The sequence below is a fragment of the Temnothorax curvispinosus genome, unplaced genomic scaffold, assembly GCF_003070985.1.
Source record: "Temnothorax curvispinosus isolate PA1 unplaced genomic scaffold, ASM307098v1 QBEX01012496.1, whole genome shotgun sequence".
NCBI lineage: Eukaryota > Metazoa > Arthropoda > Insecta > Hymenoptera > Formicidae > Temnothorax > Temnothorax curvispinosus.
In genome coordinates this window covers 287,988-307,634 of record NW_020222276.1, presented here as the reverse complement: position 1 = coordinate 307,634, position 19,647 = coordinate 287,988, and the positions used below count along the sequence as shown (strand labels likewise).

Genomic DNA, 19,647 nt, shown 5'->3' with positions numbered 1-19,647 from the left:
GGGAAGCCTGAAAGTTATTAGAGAGAAAAGGTAAGAGCCCCCGCACATATATCCATATTTAATTATAATTCTAGTTTCAAAAACAATGAGAAATTAATGAGCGATCGTTTATATACGAGGAAAGCCTGAAAGTTATTAGAGAGAAAAGGTAAGCCCCCGCACATATGTCCATATTTAATTATAATTCTAGTTTTGAAGACAATGAGAAATTAATAAGCGATTGTTTGATCGTAAAATACGGTTCGATAATACCACAAAAAGGTGTATAATTTTGTGATACCCTTGGCGTTATTATTAAATCGTTTCGCGCTCATCATTAAGGATACGTTAATATAAAAAGGCATTGAAATACGCAAATGTGCAAAAATCTCTGGGCGAGAACGGACAAAAAGAAACGATACAAATCACTCTCTACAGAGTGTCCCGAATCTATCATTCAAATTAAATCCGGCGAGGTGCCGTCCACGAATAAAAAGATGACTTAAACGTAAAGAAACGTAGGACGCCCTTTATACGTAATTAGTGCTCTGGTTCTAGACAGTATCGATTTACCGATAAAAGTATTTATGCAATCCACGTCAGAAAGAGTGTACTTTCGCCGTAATTTGATAGCTTCGGGCTAATCACTTTATTTGTTCTCGTATGAGAAGCGATCCTTAGGTCACGTAAGCTTTTTTGTTTCGCAACAAAGGACTATAAACTAGAGAAACTTTTCTGTTTCGCAACAAAAAAGGATAAACTAGAGTAAATTACCTTACAAGAAGCTCAATATATGCGAAAGGGTATAATTAACAACAATGTATACTTTTCGGTAAAACAGTTTTTATATTTCTTCACATTTTCGCGCACAAATACATCTTCTCCATTGAATATATCACAGATATTTAGGGCAACAACAGGTGTTAAAGCTCGATCGTGTAAGAATGCAGCACGTTTTGTTACATCTGAAGCCGCGAAAATCAATATAAAGTGAAACGAACGTACGAGTGTCAAGCGAATTGATCTCGAGTTATTGATAGGGTTGTTTTTCTCTGAAACTTTCATCCGAATCGATCCTTCGATAATTTCACGTCATGCGATATTTCTATTATTCTATTGCTCTTCAACGTACTTTCTAAAGCTTCGATATCCGACTGCAATATTTAATTTAATCGTTATCGCGTGTTATTAGCGCGAAACGATATAGCAAACGTAATTTATAAAAGATGTTAAAATTATTTTATTATTAATAAAAATAATCGCAATCGTATAATAAGTCTCGCTGCACATGATGCATCATTTAACGCCGCATTTACTTTATTGCAAATTACGCACATATTCGAGCGTTCTGTATTTGCTATATACGAATTATTATTTGCATTTCGCTAAATTTTAACCGAATCTACAATCGTAATGAATTACTGTCGAGGAAATTAGACGATATGATTAAAATCATAGCGCTTATTACTCCCTACGGCTTTGAATGTTTTATGATAATATTTCCTCTTGCATACATACACGCATATCCGTGTGTTATTTCATGCGTAATAGAGAAAACGTTGATTTGGAAGAAAATCATTGGGATTCGAAGATTATCATTTTTTCAAGACCTGATGCGGTATAATTGCTCAAAATGAAGTTTTTTGCTATAATATTTTTTATTCGTGTAGCTGCGAGATCTCATCATATTTTTCTAAATTGCTGAAATTTAATCAATTTTAAAACTAAGATATTCTTCTAATCATTTTTCTTCATGTTAAAATAGGTATATTGCTTGTATATACGCTTATACATTATCTATCGTTATATCTTGAAATCGCAAAAAAACTGAATTTCGCAGTTTTCCGTTCGCGAGTTGAAGATAGTAATTAAAAATGATAAAATTCAAAAATATTCTCCCAATTGTTCTAAGCTATATCTCGAAAGAAATATAACTCTCGTAATTACGTACGTCTGACAGAAATATTAACGATATGAATTTTAGAATGGTAATTATTAGTTTATCGCAAGTAGAAAACACAGTAGACAAAATAATATACCTTACATATGTTGACAAAGTAACAAATATCTAAAACTTGTTCTATGAAACAACTAATAGATTCCTCTATATATGAAGAATATGACAATAATATATAATATTAAAATAATATATATAAAATAATATAATTCATACATTTTCGCTGTAATATACATTTATATCGATGATAAAATGCCAATAATAGATTTTCTCTAATTGCGCTTTCACATATAACTGATGAAAACGATGTTTCAGTTATGCTCGAAGATTGTTCCGCCGCACAAATATTTCATAGATTTTATATTGGTAATATAAAAGCTACATTCGTTTCACATCTTGACAAATATAGGAATAAATTTTCATTTTAACATGTTATTGACAATGTGAACTATTACTTATTGAAAATCTATAGCTATACTAGCTTAAGTAGGCACTTTCTAGTACCCTTATGGTACATTAATTGTTTCAAATATTTATAAGACATTAATACAGTCTTATCTCTGCTCTATAATTATATCCGAAATTAAAGAAGGAAGCTTGAATACACATAAAGGAAGTAAATGACGTAAAGTAAAATATAAAGGAAGTAAAAATATTTTTAGCTCTATCCATGGCACGTAAGAAGGCACAATTAATATAAGTCCGGCGCCAATAAAAATATGGAATGTTATTTTTATTAATGTTATTTTTCACAACAATGTAAAGTTACGCAATATTTTTATGGACGTGATAAATCTCGCTTTGCACGGAAGATTGTCAACCTGTTTGAATGCAAATTTCGATATGCTGTATTAAATTAACGGAAAGAATAAATAACTTCTTGCGTTTTAGTCATGACGTATACAAGAAATAATGTGAATGTATGAGAAAACAAATTTAAATCTTGGCGTCTGACTTATAATAATCACGCGGGTAAGAAGAAGCAATAAACTACATTTCGTTTCTTGTTCTAACATCGCCATCGTATTTGGATATTAATACTTGAGTCTCCTCTCCTCTCCATCTTTGTCGCACATAAACGAAGAGTCCGATAAAGAATATTAGAATTCCGATTCCCCCTATACCAAAAAAGGTCACAGTACCTAATGACGGAAGAATTAAAAGTAACTGAACTTGTTTCGCGTAATCGGCAGTTATATTAGCCTCTTGAGTAAACCACAGCATCGGGATGTAAGTCATGTTTATATTCTCGAACATGCTGAAAAATTGCAAACAAACGTTCTCTCATCTGTTATCAAATTATTTACAGGTCTGCGCACACATAGAAAAACTATAGCGCATATCCAAATAGGATCCTTAATATAATTATATTCAATATTACAGTATCTTTTCCAACAATTTAGACGTTTTGGCTTTAATTACTCAAAGCAGTTTCGATATAAAACATTGTTAAAAATCAACATTTTAAATGGAATGGAAATTCGCCTCACTTTGGATATTTTTCTATTAATAATAAATTAATAAATTTTGTTGTTAATTGTATAGATATAGTAATAGCTCAAGAAAATTTCGTTTTCTTTCCTCAAGTTGTCATAATCTTTCATAACGGTTTGTTATTTTTCCAATAATATCTTTCTTCTTTTTTACCTTATGAAATTTTTTTATGTGCTAATAATTATCTATGCTGTGTTTGCTTGTTACTTACCTCATATATTCCACTGGTTCAAGCAATATATTTAACTGCAGGGCAGCCTTAACTAAGAGTGGAATACCTGTGGTCTTTAAAATTTCTTTCATGTAATATTCGTCACATACTTGCTGTTTGCATTCACAGTAATACTTTATATAAGATACTTACCGGTTCCAGGACGATCGATAGTTCGTGTTTTTGCTCATTCGGCGACATCCCCGTTATGTTCTCCCTGTAGCCCGGGTCTGCTAGATAAAAGTGCGGCATACTAACGAAAGCCGGCGCTCCAAATTTGCAAGATGAAATATTTAACGTTCCGCTAGGTCCACAATCCCCATGGGGACAATAACATTGTCTCGAGGGTACATTTTTACCATTATCGAGCATATCTTTCGTTCCGATGTACTTATTTCCTGTTAGACCTTCATATTTCGTTGTATTTTCGTGAATTGACAAATCCATAGACCTGAACAATAAACACATTTTAATACGTATTTTTTCATTAATCATTATTGAAGATTTGATTATGAAAGAATTAAAATTAACTTTTAGTATCAATTCGTTACTATTTCTCCATATAAATAACTTATATTAATAAATAATATTTAATAGATATAATAAGATATATAAAGAGCACATGTACTCCAATTTGTTCAAAATTTAATCGTAATTTGATCGTTTTAAAATTTTTATATTTTTATATTCTTGATATAAAAATTAACAGCGCAAAATTCAGCAAATGGATATTTAATAATTAAAGTAGTGCATCATTCGTAAGACAATTTAACACAATTTAACACAGGTTTCCATGTTAACTTAAATGATATGTATTATAATGTCTTTTAGTACTCACGTGCAAATATCAGGGACAAATATAGATACTGTTGTATTATGTATTTCAGGTGGCCAAAAGTCCCCCAACGATCCACGTATCCTACCACACGAACCCTCGTAATTATTCGTCCGATTACTGTAATTCCACTCTTTTAGCATTCCCATATCATACAAGTTGGTTGTACCGGTTAACATGTTGAATGTGCCGTCGTAGCTATCCGACTCGTTTCTCTGTAAGAAAAAAAAATAATGGTTTCCGTGATCATATTTGAGACTACTCGTATGTCAAATTGCTCGATGCGTAAGGTTCGATTCATTGAACTCACCCCGTAGAACCAGGCGAATTTAGAATCCGGTAAATTGGTCACTTTCATCTTTCGCGCGATGTCCAACAACGTGTCATTGAACCCTTTGAATAACAGCGTGTTCACGCTTTTAGTAAATACTAACTTCTCCCCTAAACGCACCATAACCCCGTCTACCATCTTACGTATAAACGGAGACTTATGTTTTATCGAAGACGCGACCGTCTAAAATTGAATATTACAGTGTAAACATATCGATAGAAAATTTATGCGGATTTAGTTGCCAAATAATTATCACAAAGTAATCGTTCCTTACCGCAGCTATTGGATTTAAGTTGGTAATCTCGTCAGTTAGACTCCCATTGGACAGGGACTCTTCAAAGACCCAAGTCTTCCTCCTTTGAAACGTGACAGTTCCATTGTCGTAATTCCATTCGCGGCGTACCTTAGTATCGACTTCTCTGCGAAAGAGACACGTGCACACATCTTAGTATTCATGTCCTGTACTTTTGAAAAGTAGCAGAAATTTTATGGAAGTTACGTTACCGAAAAACGTAAGGCCCCAATTCCTGAAAATGTGGTTTCACTGACTTAGTCTGAAAGTACTCCTGCGCATTAGTCCAATTGAACATGTAGAATTTGAAGTACATCGGAATAGGAGTCTTCACCCAGAAATTAAAAGTGAGAGACTCTGACGTTAACGTCAATAGCTGCATGAAAAAAAATTTATGGATTATAAATATGCGATCCTTTACTTATATGTATGTACATCGTTTGAGATAAAGTTCCTCTGGTTCTTGAATATACCTTTGCAAATGTCAAGTCATATAGCATAGTGACCCAGAGTGCTCCTACGATTATGCCAAGAAGCGTAATCACCAAACCGACGATTGAGACGATGAGAACTTTTTTGTAGGATCGCGCCATTTTTACGGGAACTAAAGGTCTGAAAAATAAAACAAATAATAATCAGTATTTCTCTCAACTTTTACGACACGAGAACTTCTATTCGCTGTACACACGAAGATCAATTACTATGGCATTTCTTTAGCCACGTAATTTATAGAAAATTAAAATTGTTTGGAGTAAACAGAAGTTCCATTCAGCATCGTAAAATAAATGGCTCGTCGAACATCATAAAATAGATCAATCCCAGAGTTTCAGAACAATATATGTTTGTGATAGGTTATAATACTTTAAGAATGTCTTTTTTGTGAACATGAGCAAAAAGAGGATTTCATGTCAGAAAGCTGGAATTTTGACACAAATTGTTATCTACCTGAGATGGGCAAACTGTAACGTTTTGCTACAAAAATATTTTAATTAGAATTGGAGTTAGAGTAACATATTGCGACAGAGAGAAAGAAAGAGAAAGAGAGAGAGAGAGAGAGAAAGAGAGAAAAAAAGGTTATGATACATTTAGGAATATTTTTATAAGGAATATATTTATTGAAAATCGCGATTTTTTCAGTTTTTGCGATATCACTGACCACTGACTGCACAAAAGCAAGCAAATTGTACATATTTTGTCAAATATAAGCTCAAATATAATTCAGGAATGTAAACTCAAAAGCTTATCTGACTCCTGACGGATAAGTCAGGAGTCAAGATTATCAAGATTATCATCAATTATCAAGATTGATTTTTATTAATTATTAGGAACTTAAGGGAAAACTTCTTACAAATAATGCATGTTGTTACACTAGTCGTGCGGTTACGTGCAAAATCAGTCAGTGAATGACAGCTAGGTATGCAAAAGTTATCTGAGAAAATGGAATGTATCGGGTGGTCAAGGCAAACGTCTCTGACGTGAAACGTTTGGGCGTTGACTGAAATCGTTGTGATCGGGTGAAAGTCAACTCGTTACGCTTTGATTACGCTCTGATTAACGTTTTAATTGGAATTAAGTAACTCCAGGAACGCGTAGCCGTCGGTCCCGCTCGCGTAAGGAGCATTCTGCGGTACTTCGTGGACACTGTACGCGTTGCATGTCATTTGGAGTCGAACGGAACGTAAACAAGGCGATTTCAATGATTTAATAAATTTAATTCATCAATGTAGGTATCTCCCCGCGGAAAAGCGACGTTCGCGAGACCCGTAATTGGGCTGGCGGAGTACGGAGCTTTACACGGAGTACGGAGTCCCATCCCATATACCGGGTGTGTACGCTAACCTATCTTACCGCTGTTTATCTCGGTAACAATCGAGAACGGGCGAGATACGAGACATCAAATTTTGTCTCGCGTTAAACAGCCCGCAGCAGTGCATCTCGATCGCGGAAGATCGTTATTTTGTCACATCCTTGCCGAAAAATTTATAAAATATCATCGGAAGACGAATGCAGATCTCTCTACTTTACTATTTTCTCTACTGCACTATACCAGCACACTTTCTACACTCGATACTCTGCATATATAGCGGCATATTGTAGTTTCTTATAGATGAAACTATTCTTTTGTTTTTTACTTGGACGTAATGATGTAATCATTGAACGTCGGAGATGTGAAGGAAAGTATGCGTTGCTGGTCGACAGAGCGAGTGTCAAAACGTGCGAATGTTTAAAATAAAATAACAAGCTACCCAAATCATGATTAAAATGTGTATCACATTGTATTAATCATTGTATCAATTAAAAATATTGCTACTTTGATATAATACGAAGAATTCAAACTAGAGTAAATTTTTTATTTTGAAGTATGTATGTATGAATTGAGGAATTTTTATATATAAAATATATTTTTTATATTTTATATTTTAAAAATATGTTTTATAAAATATTTTATATTTTATTGTTTTACATATAATATGTAAAATGTATACTATTGTATTTGAAATTCTTTCCACTCCTAAAATTATAAATTTTAATACCGTAAACTTTTAATTTATATATCTAGTTTTTCGTCAGTTTGTTTTTCAGTCAGTTTCTCAACTTTCCCATTAATTTGCTTTTTATGAAAAGCCATATGAATCTTACATCTTTACGTAATAGTATACCGAACGTTACGTTATACTCTCCGCAGAATTTTTTATAAGCGAAAGTGTTAATTATACTGGACGAACGGTGGGCGATGACTGGCGATGCCATTGTTTCGAACATTATTTTAATTAGACGGCTGCTTACTTGTTTCAGCGCTGACTACGTAGTTATAGAAATATTTGAAATAACAATTACAGAAACTGCGATAACTAATGATAAAGAAACTTATCTAGCGTATCGAAATTTATCTAGTGTTCGGAAATCGTTGAAGCTTCTCTTCTATCGGGACATTTCCGACAACATTCCAATTTTCTATTTTTCTGCTACTCTTGCCTTCCTGCCCGAAGGTTTTCACGATGTTTACGATTTTCCTGAAGTAATTATCTTCCTCGTTCCTTTTTACGTGCGTACGTAACGAATAAATAAATTTTTATAATGTTCTCTATGATCCATTCAATGCATATAACGTACGTCTATTAAAAAATAGAATTGCGGGGAAAAAGAAATAAAAAGGGATTGAGACGATGATGAACAAGATAAATAGACGAGGAAGAAGCTAGAAAAAATATCTAAAAATGTGATTTCATTAGATGTCCTTATAATTTGACAGATATATTTTATAACTCCAGAAATATTATCCAAAATCATATTCTATATACTTTTGAATGTGTTTTTGATTTCGATATGTCCAATCTTTGACGGTTTTTTGTTCGAGGTTTTATTATAGAAAATTTAAAGAGTCGGTAGATATAAATGGAAACGTTGCCGGTTTTTAACAAGAGATATTTCAATTGCACTGACTCGCGAAGATTCTTACCGCACTGACGTCTCCGTAGAAGTTGCATACATGCGCGTTTTAGGAGAGGGCTCCTTTGGGACTGACATTTCGATCTCAGCCATTTTTCTACTCCCTCGGATGTCTCAAAGAATCCGAGGAAGAAGTAAAATATACAGCGGGCTGCCTTCCTCTCCACCGAGAAATTAGTTGCACGTTTCAGGCGCGATCCTCGAGTTACTTAAAACTTACTTTCACACACTAATGGTCACAAAAAATAGAATAGAAAGTCGCCGTTTCTCGAAATCAAAATATTATTTCCGTGTATCTCTCCGGCGTGGATGCTTATCCGTGTGTTACAATTAAATAACTGTTAGGCACAAAGTCTAGTCACTAATCGAGAATATCGATGATGACGAACGGGCCGAGAGTGATGTCGGTATCGATTGTTAGATTTCGAGTGCTTTATTTCCGATAAAATTGAATATTATGAAAGACGAACGGATTGCCTTAGTTTTATCAAGTTAAGATAAGATCTCCTTCGCGGCAGCTACGAGATATTTCTTCGATCTCCCCTGACATACCTTCGACAACGATGGAAATCTTATTTTGTACGATAAATTCATTCGGGCAATCTACCGAGATCAATATTCCCTGAACTTCTCTAGATTAAAAACGGCACGTTACGAAATGACAATCGGTAATCTTATTACATTTATCGCATCAAAAACAAATCGCGCGAGTCCAAACGAAACTGAAACGCGAGAAGAGCTTTGAATACAATTCCGGGCTTCGTACGCGATTTTTTTCTCTTATTCACTATCGATGGATTGCGAGTAGCTTGCAAGCACGCACAGATGATGTTGATTCCCTTGATGAGTTAGCGATGAATTATTTATTAGAAATATCGAGATTTTCGCGAGGAACTGTGTAACCGGCACCTGTTAGTGCGATCCTATTCGCGGTCTTCCTTTTAGCACACACGATGTCTCTTCCTGTGCCATTCCCCAACTATGTACACCTTACTTTACATCCTCGCCGTTTTCTAAGACGGTCATCTCGACAGCATCGACCATTTCGTGAGATTATGACGTGCAGCTTCCGTGTAGAAAAGTCGAAGACTATTTTACATAACGAGCGCAATGCGCAAATGGGGCGCAGATATTAATGCGCTGGATGACGAATTAATGACTAATCGTGGATCTTGGTGGAACAAATAATGGAATGACGAGTAGGAGGAAAGGAGTATTTTTTCATGACTATATTAATAAGCACCGCGTCTATCCTTTGCCGCTCAAAGTTCAGATTTATTCATGCGATTGCAGGCGTGAAAGATATGTGAAACAATACTTTGCGGATCGCTCGAGGCGTTGATAAAAACTGCGTGCCTGCACCAACGATTCTTTCAATTAATACGTCGAACGGAAAATGACCAAATACTATTCCGAGAGTATCATGTAGTCGATGATAAATATTCGCAAAATAAGTCACGTTAACTTACTCACTCGAAAGGAATTATTAAATATAATTCAGATGACTTTGGACAGTAAAAGTATTGCGAAATCCGTGAAAACCTGAATTTCGGCCGAAAAAATAGCATAAATTCTTCAAAATCTAGATTCTTAAAAATTATATTTGGAAGCTTATAAATGAATATCAATGAGTTCCGTAATAAAGTAAAATAACTTTATACTGAAACTCGTCGGATTAAGCAATATCATTTTGTTTTTTTTTTTCTACATTTATTGAGCAATTAGATTAAACCTAATAACTACTTCTCAATGATCATAAAATTCATTTACGTAATGCTCTATATATTTATCGTTAACACCTATTGATAGTTATATCTTATTACGTAGATATCGCGACACAAACTTTTTTTCATTCTATGATTCATCGCGGAGTACTCGTATTTAGACTTTCCTATCTAAACTCATTTACATATCTCTCCGGTGTAAAAAGAATATGTGCATTTGAAGCAATTTCATTTGCACAACGTTCGATATATGTATAAGCTCGTCTTCCAAACTTTTTTGGTATGTTACATAATATACAAAATTATATAACGTACAAAACATAATCAACAGAAAATATAGGTTACAGCATAAACAGAATAATTGCAAAGAAATTTATTAATTATTTATTCCTATTATATATAGCTTGTTTTATTCGTTATATCACTTATATTTATTATTTTGATTATTACAAATATTGTTACAGTTTAATATACATTGCAAATATGTCAGCGAGATTGCTTAAAATTTTTCGCGCTTGGCTGATGTCGGATGCGTTATAAACATGAAGAAATTGTGAAAGTGAAAGCAATGAGGAGAAAATATCTCTCCGGTAATTGCGTGTCACGACTCAAACACATGCATCCGAAAGGAAGCTATCTATCATATCCTGCTACACGACCAGATGGAGAAACGGCACACGATTCACGTTTCATTCGTATAATGATCTCAGCTACGCTTGCAGATTACGATTTAACAAATCGCGTGTCGCAACATGTTTTTAATTTCCATTTTTTAGTTTTCTAGAGAATCTTGCTTCACAAGAATTGATTGCTTCGCAAATGCGAATGATAAAAAAGGGGCCGTTCCCATAAATTCCGCATTTATTACGTAAACGAGATTAAACTTAAATCTATATATGTCCCTTCGTAAAACAACAAATTACGCTATTGATACTAGTGCGTAATAAAAATAGCCGTAGTCCCGTCAAGATTAATTTCCTTATCGTTCCTGTCGATACATTTTCGATTAGCACTTTATTATAACAGCGCGTAATTGCAAACACTAATCGTCGGCGAAATTTTTTTGTTACGAACGATAAAAGCAATTACGTCCGCAACGTAATCAATCCTTGAATCGGCAAACAAGGGTGTTTCCGCGATTCAATTATAAGCGATCGATTCGCCGATGGATGTACGAGATAATTGGAGAATTTGTCGATCGTAATATCGTTTCAGCGATCGTCTCGTATTGCCTCATCTCGACATAGCATCGATATTAACGGCGCAAAATTCGGGGAATTCGATAAGAGACCAGCTGGATCGCGTAGATTCAATCAAAACAAAAGGATCCTTCCTACGCACCTGTTGTCTTCGAGATCGAGATGCGCCTCCCGCGTTCGTTTCGCCGGTGCACCGACGTGCGTGACGCTGAGACTCTCGAGTCGCGAAACAAACGCGCGGATACACGCGAGCTCGCGCGCCGACTGAAGTCGCGGACGCAAATTTCACGCAGCGCAGCGCACACGCTCTCGCACGCACACACATATCCGTATTCTTTCACCATCGTTGCGTGTGTGCGCATTGATCGTTGATCGACAATTTCCAGAGTCACGAATGCGATATCCGCAGAAAAAAAATACAGGAGCTGCGGGAAGTGAAGGGAGGGAGGGTGTTTTCGATTCAGATAAGACAAGAGTGAGTTAAGATCACATTGGGTAAAAAAAAACAATCGAAGAACACGCTTTATTATTTAACTGTAATTGAAACTCTGTGACGGTGTCGACAGACAACCCATCGTTGACAATTGCGAGCTAATTAAGTATAAGAGTATAAAGTGTGTAACGAGAAATTCACGTTCTCCATTACTGCAGTCGATGCGGTACCTTCAGTTCTACGTAGTTGCATTGTCGCAACTTCGTTGGGGGCAGCGTAATTGGACCCGTGTTGACAATACTCAAGACCACTCAAGACTAGACGTGACATCACACGTGTTGGACGGATTGAAGTATGTGAATATAAATAACAAAGATGTGCACACGACGTGCGCGTTAAATTATCACCGAGGCACTCGTGCTGTTCATGTCCTCCCGCAGCTGCGTCCGATCCCGTACTCGCGCGCACATCAAGCTGTATTCCAACACGCCGATTCGAATATTCATCTCGGAAATCTCATTCTTCATTCTCGTGATTGTCTTCTTTATATTAATAAGCGGCGCTGAGGAATTATTTTAGGGTGAAATTATAAGATACTTAAATCTGATGGAATATCTAATTTTATACTTACTGCCGTCTGTCATGCTGGATCCTCTCTCATCCATCTCTCTCTTTATGTGTTCCAACTCCTCCATTAATTTATTAAGCATCCGCGTCCGTTCGGTAACGCCGCCACTAACGTCTCTGTACTGTTCCTTGATTTTTGATAATTCTTCCTAGATTAATGATAAATTCACGTGTCACTCCGTATGTGTAACTTAATAATACGTATAAAAAATATAATATATATACGAAAATAATATATAACATAAAAATGTTATAAAATCGAACAACATTAACAAACATGACAATAAAAGCCAGGCGCGATAATTACTACGCTATATAATTTATTACCATCTAGAATATTCAAATAAGAATAGCGTATGTTTCGACCCTGTCTTTGGGTCATCCTCAGCACGTTAGTGAACAAAAACTCAGGTTACATAAGGAATTTAACGCAGTCAATGAGTCAATCAATTAAAACGGTTGGTCACTAAAAATATTATAAATTTAAACGTAAACTCACTTGCAGTGAGCGGTATTGTGTTAAAGACGGTTCGAGCTGCCTATTAAGATAAGTTTCTCTAGTTTTGATCTTGTCTAAAGTATTTCCGATATCGGTGTAGATTTTGTTCAAGTGAGCCTTCGTGCCGGTCAGATTAGTCGCAATATTCGTTTGCAATTGTTTCATCTGCTCGAGATGCGCTCTCCAGTCTCTCGAGTCTGCAATAAATTATAATATACAGTGGTGTTCGTTCTAGCTAATCAATTTTCGCTCAAAGACATTACCTGTCTTAACGGTCACTTTCAAACGAGGTAGAACTTTTTCCAATTCTAATTGCCACTCTTCCCTATTAGTCGTAGATTCCAAAATGCTGTCTAGCTTTTGCGTCTCGCTCTGAAACGTAAAAAAAAACCAGTTGACAATCTTGATGACGGTATTATGCATTATTCGCAATTCTTCTATGTGAGAATAAAATTTTATTTACAGTATTTTGTCCATAAAGCTTCGTAATGTCGTCTATGTGCAAGACATCTTGATCCTCGTCGTCATACTCCGCGGCCATCATTTCCTCCTCCACTTTCTCCAAGATCAACTCCGCGTCGTCATCCTCAATTTCCGGTTCTGGAGAAGGCTCATCGGGTGGGATATTTACCCTATCGTTGGTGGTAATTTTAATAAGTCATTTAACTTGATAAAAGTTGCGACGAAAACGCCAATTATATACCGTACCTTTTCCATTTGAATTCTGCCAACTTCAAAGCATTATCAGCCAAATTATCCAAAACGTAAACCGCGTGTTCCCCGCTGCCTTGCTTAAGCTTATTGGGTGGGAATTCCACAGGTATGCCGACCTCCCTGAGATAATCCAAGATCAGAGCTATCGTGGAATTAGGATCGTCCGATTCTTGCGGCATTTCAAAACTTTTCCCAGCTTTTCTAATCAGCCACGCGGCCAGGCAGGTAAACGTGTAAAACTGCTCACCGGGATTTGTTGGAATTACAAAGTGATGCCTGTTTTCACAATGTTTACAATTATCTTATCAGGTATTAAATGGTATTAAATATATTGTATCGACATTGCGATTATCTCACCTGTTGATCGGTTTCATTTTTAGCTCGTGCACGAATTCCGCGTCGTAATTCAGCAGCTTCAATTTCTCCAACAGATCTTCCATTCGAATGTTTATGACGTACGGTGCGGACGGGGCGAGCCCGTCCTCCACGACGATCTTTTGGCTATCCCGAAACATGTCGTTGCCTTTTAAATTTATTTTCTATTAATTCTGCAAAAGAATTGTTAAATACTTTAGATAGAGATACCAAACGATTAAATTAAAAGGCTTAAATAATAAATAATAATAACAGAAATAAAAATAATGAATTAAAGTGCTTTTATAAAATTGCATCTTAAATTAATTAATAGATGCAAGTTCTCAATATACTCACTAGATAGTCGCAGAGCAGCAGCTTTGCGTCGCGTGACGTTCGCCTCTGAACTCCGATACTCCAAGAAACGGCAGCATACTGTGTCATTTGTACCAACAGAGATTGTAATACGTTAGTTGATTAAACAATTGACTGATTGATTGTCGTAGTACAAAAAAATGTAATCCATCGATGAGAATAGGTTCAGGTTCAGGTTCAGGTTAAGTCGGCCTTTTACATCGAGGATCGTCGGCCACGTAATTCCCGGACAGTTCTGAAAAAATCGATAGCCACCACGGTCAACGTTTAGCGGTTTGCCGACGACAGTTCGACGAACGTGATTACCACGTTGCCGAAAGGCAACAAACGTACAGTGGGCGATCAATCGGGAATCGATCGTCGAGAAGTCACGCTGATTTAAACAAAAAATCTCGTCGGTTCAATTCTCACTAATAGTCCCGTGACTATTTTCTAAACGTTCGCTCATCATCTCCGCAGTTTCTTGCTTTCCAATTACATTTTTGACATTGCGTCGAACTCGTGGCGTTATTCATTCATTCTTCACGCGCCTGCGTTCAACCATTCAGCGTGGTTTCAGCGGTAGTTCAGCGATCAGCCGATGTTGTGCTACGCACAGCGCTTTGTTTTTTTTTCTTTTTAACATGACAAAGAAGAAGCGACGGTCTGCCACTAGATGGCCATTATCTTAAAGACTGGTCTTCGCTGCGTCCGATTTTTTAGATAATAATCGCGAAATTGTTGTTAACGATGCGATAATGACGTTCCGCGTTCGCGTAACATTTTGCGAAGGTACGCGGAACGATTTTCGATCGCGGCATACTCGTCCGCGGCATCGAGAAGAGAACTCGCCCGTTTCTCGCACGTGCTCCTAGATCGGTAGAGTTCGTTTATATAGCGCCTGGCGAGGCCGTACCTTCGGAAGCGTGTGCTAGTGATGGCACAACTGAACATTGATCGCTTATCGTAGAGCTTGGCAGATCTGCTCAGTGGGTGTTGTCACGTTGTCGTAAGCTTCAAGTAGCTTTGAGTGGTCAGACTCCCGATTGCGCATGCATGTTCGTGGCTCGTCTCACGACCACGGATTTGCACGCCTGCACGGTCCGAGTCTTCACGTCACTCCTCGAAGTACCGCGATTTCCAAATTGGGGGGTAAATCGAATAGGTCAAACGAGGTAATTTGTCGCTTCCATATGCAGGCACCGCAGATTGCGGCATGCCATTTTTTGCTTTTTAAAACTTGATTTTTTCACGATTTTAAAACTATTTTGCTCTTCAACCTTGATCCTTTTTGATCTCTCGAAGACTTCAGAAATTTTGCTGGCTCGACTGCCAAGTCCGCATTCCGCGTTGATAGTACGTGCAACGTCATACTTGGCAAAATTGTGAATTATAAGACATGAAAAACAATGTTAAAAAGCTAAATTATATTCTTATAACTTCTTACAGTGTCATTTTTCGTTTTATAGTGCAGTATCTTTATATTTTTATAAAATAATTGTAATATATATTTAAATATACTGAAGACTCCTATTTTATTATAATTTAATATATGAGAGCGAAAATTTTTATTTCAATTCTGCAACTATCAAACAATTTGTTTTCGTCCTTGATCAGGCACTATTCAATTCGACATATATGTAGGTTATTTATTGATTACAAACAAAAGGAGAGTTTTTAATATATTTTACAAGTCTATTTTATCACCCAGATAACATGCATGTTGCATAAGACGTCGTAAAGATATTTATGACGTCTTATGCAACATGCATGTTATCTGGGCAGCTACAAACGCTATTTTATTGAAAGACGTTTTTATTTTAATGTAAGAATTTTTATGATATATTATCCCGCTTCTGATATCATTAGACCAAAATAGCTGTAATGAGTGAACAAAAGTCTTAAATCGGTGTTAAATTATGTTATGATTTAGGTATTTTTACTTTCTTGCGAGAGAAGAAAACGTTTCACATTTTTGTATAGTTGGATTTGGGAGATTAGGTTGCGCAGCAATGATTAGATTAATTTTTAAGTTTATTTCCAAAATATCAAGAAAACAATGTACAAATATCAATGAATGATATAACAAATAACGCGTTATTTTATACCCACAATTTCCATTTTTATTTCAAACTCGCGATCTGACGCATCTTTAGGCCTCAATCTTCTTTTGCGTCTCGTTATTGATCTCCGAAGAAATTTGCGTGAAAAGGAGATTCCAGTTCCAAACTTCGTCCGGTTCCTTCACTAAATTTTCATTGTACAGCTTATCCGCGAGGAGAGAAAGGCTGACGCCGTCCAACGATGTGTATGCAGCATTTTTCACCAGATCAGTGTCCAATTCCTCGTACGCAGTCACTCTATTTGCGTTGACTCTAAAAATAATATCCCAAGATACAAAGAAACTTTTTCTTTAAATGAAATAAATAACATTATTCACATAATTATAAAATAATAAAATATTATAATCTATTATAGGTATATTAAAAGAGCAAAACAATTCTCGCAAAACAGACACTTATAATTTATAATTTTCAATATAATTCTTTTCTCTCTCATTGTACGAAAGACTTATATGCCTATGTAGATTTAACTTTAATCTCGGTTTAACTTACTTTCTATCTTTTTCTAACTCTTAAGAACTAGGAAAAGATGACAGGTAAGTTAAACCGAGAATAAAATTAACCTGCGTTGATAGAAATGGATATTAATTATTTTAATATTTTTGCATTTAGAATTATAATTATATATTATTTTCATACGCGAGTTTCATATAGGAATTTTGATACAATTTTTTATGGATATCTTAAAATAATAAAAAATAATAAAAAGAGAACACACTTACATAGGAGCGCTTGCAATCTCAGACGAGATATTATCTTCCTGAATTTCATCTAAATCAGGTATAACTGGAATATCTACAAATACAAAAGATTAATAACACTGAAGAAAAAGTGAGTGATGAAAAGAAATAATAACTATTTAATTTTTTCCATGCTTTTCTCTTATTATCAATGTTAGAAAATTATATTAGTGAAAGATCCCTTACAGAAATTTAATACTGTAAGTGATTATTTGGCTAGTGATTAATTACTTATTTCGAGTATTAAAAGTACTGTTTTTAATTATTTTAATACTCAAAATAAGTAATTAATTACTAGCCAAATAATCACTCACAGTATTAAATTTCTATAAGGGATTGATCTAAGTGGGAGATAGAATTTCTAATTGAATAGTTAATTAAGTAATGTACAAGCTCTTAATACAACTCGTTTTGAATCAGCTCACCGTCTTCTTGCTGTTCCTTGTCAAGCATTCGAAAACGCTCCCTAAGAAATAGTTCGTCAATAGCTAGATATCTGATTCTTCATTTTTATGAATTGTACTCACTGTTCAATGACGTTTGGCGCCGCCCTTGATCTGTATAATGAAAAAGGAATTGCTTAACTGGTTGTACTTAATAAATTTATTTTAACCCATTTAAACTCCACTTTGTAAACGATTCAAACTTATATTTATTACCTGCAGAATACTAATATAAGTTGAATCGATTGACTCACTTATATTACAAACCGTAATAAACCTTACATGAATCTCTTGGGACGGATGTACATATTTATATGCGATAAAAATTTTTCAATACTCTTTACTCCTTTTTACTCTCACTTATATGCAATTCAACTATTTGTGCAGTAAACTTTTTATCTCTTTTTGAGACACTAGATGCGAAGTGTGCCGCATGGGCACGAACAGTTTTATTGCACATTAGAGAAAAAAGGGGGGAAACATTGAAAATTTGTATTGCTCGTACATCCATGAGTCTTAAACTCGTGTTAGCTCTGTATTTGAGTTTAGAGCTTACTTACTTGCCGCTTTTCAATTCATCGCCCCAGCCGGTTTTCCTCGACCGAGGTGGAACTATCGGTCTTTGCACAGATACAGACTTCCCAGACGAGAAGGATATAGGGCTCTCCAGAGGATCATCGTCAGACTTCTCCTCCAAATTACTCTGACCTGCGCGCCTACCTAGGCGAGGCAGCAGCTGCAAATTAATCGGTGCACTTCATACTTAAGTTTAACTGTAGCAGTCGTTCGGAGTTCCTTAGAAATATTAAATTCTTAGCTGACTTTCTAAGATCTTCTGAAATTACCTTCTTCGAAGTAATCTCGAGGTCGGTGGCCCAATCCATTCTGTTGATCAGTCACGCGGCATTAAAACAATGCGTCCAAGCGTCCGGGTGAATGCTCCTGCGTTGTAAGCCACTCCAAGTCGGAGCTTACGGTACATACATTTGACAAGTGTATAACCGCTGCTGTCTCACGTTTGCAAGCGGTAACCATGACGACCGACTACACTCTCGTCCTGCACTCACACATACAGCCACATATTTTTTTACATGTGTCTAGAATAAATGTACATGTGTACATAAATATATATATATATATATATATATATATATATATATATATATGTGTGTGTAGATATTATATAGGAGGAGACTCTGAATATTCCTTGACTTGTTATAGTTTTTGAGATGAGAAAACAATATATTCTAAGAATTATTGCAAATTGTCAATTCGTTTATTTAACGGTGCAACACAGTCAAATTACTGAACACTATCTGTTTGAAAAAAAATTTCTTTCAGGTTTGGGTTGTTTCCTCTCTCCGTCTTCGCCATCATTTTATTTAGGGAAGATACTGCTAGGGAAGTCTTTCCCTGCTTTTGTCCGTTTTAAGGCGTGTCTACACTAAGCGACCAACGACTGAACGGTCATGAGAACAGAATGTCCAGTATTGTTCGTTCGCGTTTAATTCACGTTTGATCTGATTCACTCATCGAACGGGATATGATAAGGAAATTTAAGAGACATTTGATTTTGCATTTGTTATCCGTTGCTCATTAGCTCAATAATAAGTTATTTTTAATGTAAATGTAATAATTGGAGTCACAAAGACGCTAAATTCTCTCCTAAAAGGTCAGCGTCGCAAGGCAACGTTTTCATATAAAGGAAAGATTTCATGACTTTACTGCTTTGATCAAATAATGATTTTTATAACATTTATAACAAAAATAAAGTTTGGAAATAATAGAGATATATGAGTATAGTTATATCCACAAATAAGAATCATGTTGGCGTTAACATCCAAATCACGTTTTTAAAGTACCAAACCTAAAATTAAAATAGCTAGTT

At 35.6% G+C, this 19,647-nt stretch overlaps 4 protein-coding genes across 12 annotated transcripts in view; 1 reads left to right on the top strand and 3 right to left on the bottom strand.

The window, feature by feature from the left end:
- LOC112462556 (dnaJ homolog subfamily B member 1-like) overlaps nt 1-19,647 on the top strand; it is a 70,227-nt gene that overhangs the window by 41,115 nt on the left and 9,465 nt on the right. The gene's annotated exons all lie outside the window — the stretch shown is intronic.
- Nucleotides 806-11,742, bottom strand: LOC112462548 (protein croquemort-like). Of its 6 annotated transcripts, none has more exons than XM_025028400.1 (9): nt 11,615-11,742; nt 5,573-5,711; nt 5,312-5,475; nt 5,082-5,226; nt 4,787-4,990; nt 4,480-4,691; nt 3,795-4,092; nt 3,642-3,715; nt 806-3,194 (listed from the first exon to the last, which is right to left on the bottom strand). In XM_025028400.1, the coding sequence occupies exons 2-9, from the start codon at nt 5,690-5,692 to the stop codon at nt 2,927-2,929; spliced, it is 1,485 nt and encodes a 494-aa protein (XP_024884168.1). In that variant the 5' UTR covers nt 5,693-5,711; nt 11,615-11,742; the 3' UTR covers nt 806-2,926. The 6 variants fall into 6 exon arrangements, with proteins under 6 accessions (XP_024884168.1, XP_024884165.1, XP_024884167.1 ...); XM_025028397.1 differs by lacking the exon at nt 11,615-11,742 and adding an exon at nt 9,544-9,636; XM_025028399.1 differs by lacking the exon at nt 11,615-11,742 and adding an exon at nt 9,459-9,548.
- On the bottom strand, nt 11,964-15,362 carry LOC112462551 (intraflagellar transport protein 57 homolog). Of its 2 annotated transcripts, XM_025028403.1 has the most exons (9): nt 14,808-15,362; nt 14,457-14,709; nt 14,103-14,293; nt 13,740-14,021; nt 13,495-13,663; nt 13,295-13,403; nt 13,032-13,228; nt 12,537-12,681; nt 12,301-12,467 (listed from the first exon to the last, which is right to left on the bottom strand). In XM_025028403.1, exons 3-9 carry the CDS (start codon nt 14,258-14,260, stop codon nt 12,301-12,303), a joined length of 1,227 nt encoding a protein of 408 aa, XP_024884171.1. In that variant the 5' UTR covers nt 14,261-14,293; nt 14,457-14,709; nt 14,808-15,362. The 2 variants fall into 2 exon arrangements, with proteins under 2 accessions (XP_024884172.1, XP_024884171.1); XM_025028404.1 differs by lacking the exons at nt 14,457-14,709; nt 14,808-15,362 and having other exon boundaries at nt 11,964-12,467; nt 14,103-14,260.
- LOC112462555 (intraflagellar transport protein 43 homolog B) lies at nt 16,470-19,230 on the bottom strand. 3 transcript variants are annotated; one of them, XM_025028412.1, is made up of 7 exons: nt 19,066-19,230; nt 18,605-18,856; nt 18,320-18,495; nt 17,844-17,873; nt 17,742-17,782; nt 17,299-17,371; nt 16,470-16,828 (listed from the first exon to the last, which is right to left on the bottom strand). In XM_025028412.1, the coding sequence occupies exons 2-7, from the start codon at nt 18,641-18,643 to the stop codon at nt 16,606-16,608; spliced, it is 582 nt and encodes a 193-aa protein (XP_024884180.1). In that variant the 5' UTR covers nt 18,644-18,856; nt 19,066-19,230; the 3' UTR covers nt 16,470-16,605. The 3 variants fall into 3 exon arrangements, with proteins under 3 accessions (XP_024884180.1, XP_024884181.1, XP_024884179.1); XM_025028413.1 differs by having other exon boundaries at nt 18,605-18,816; XM_025028411.1 differs by lacking the exon at nt 19,066-19,230 and having other exon boundaries at nt 18,605-18,905.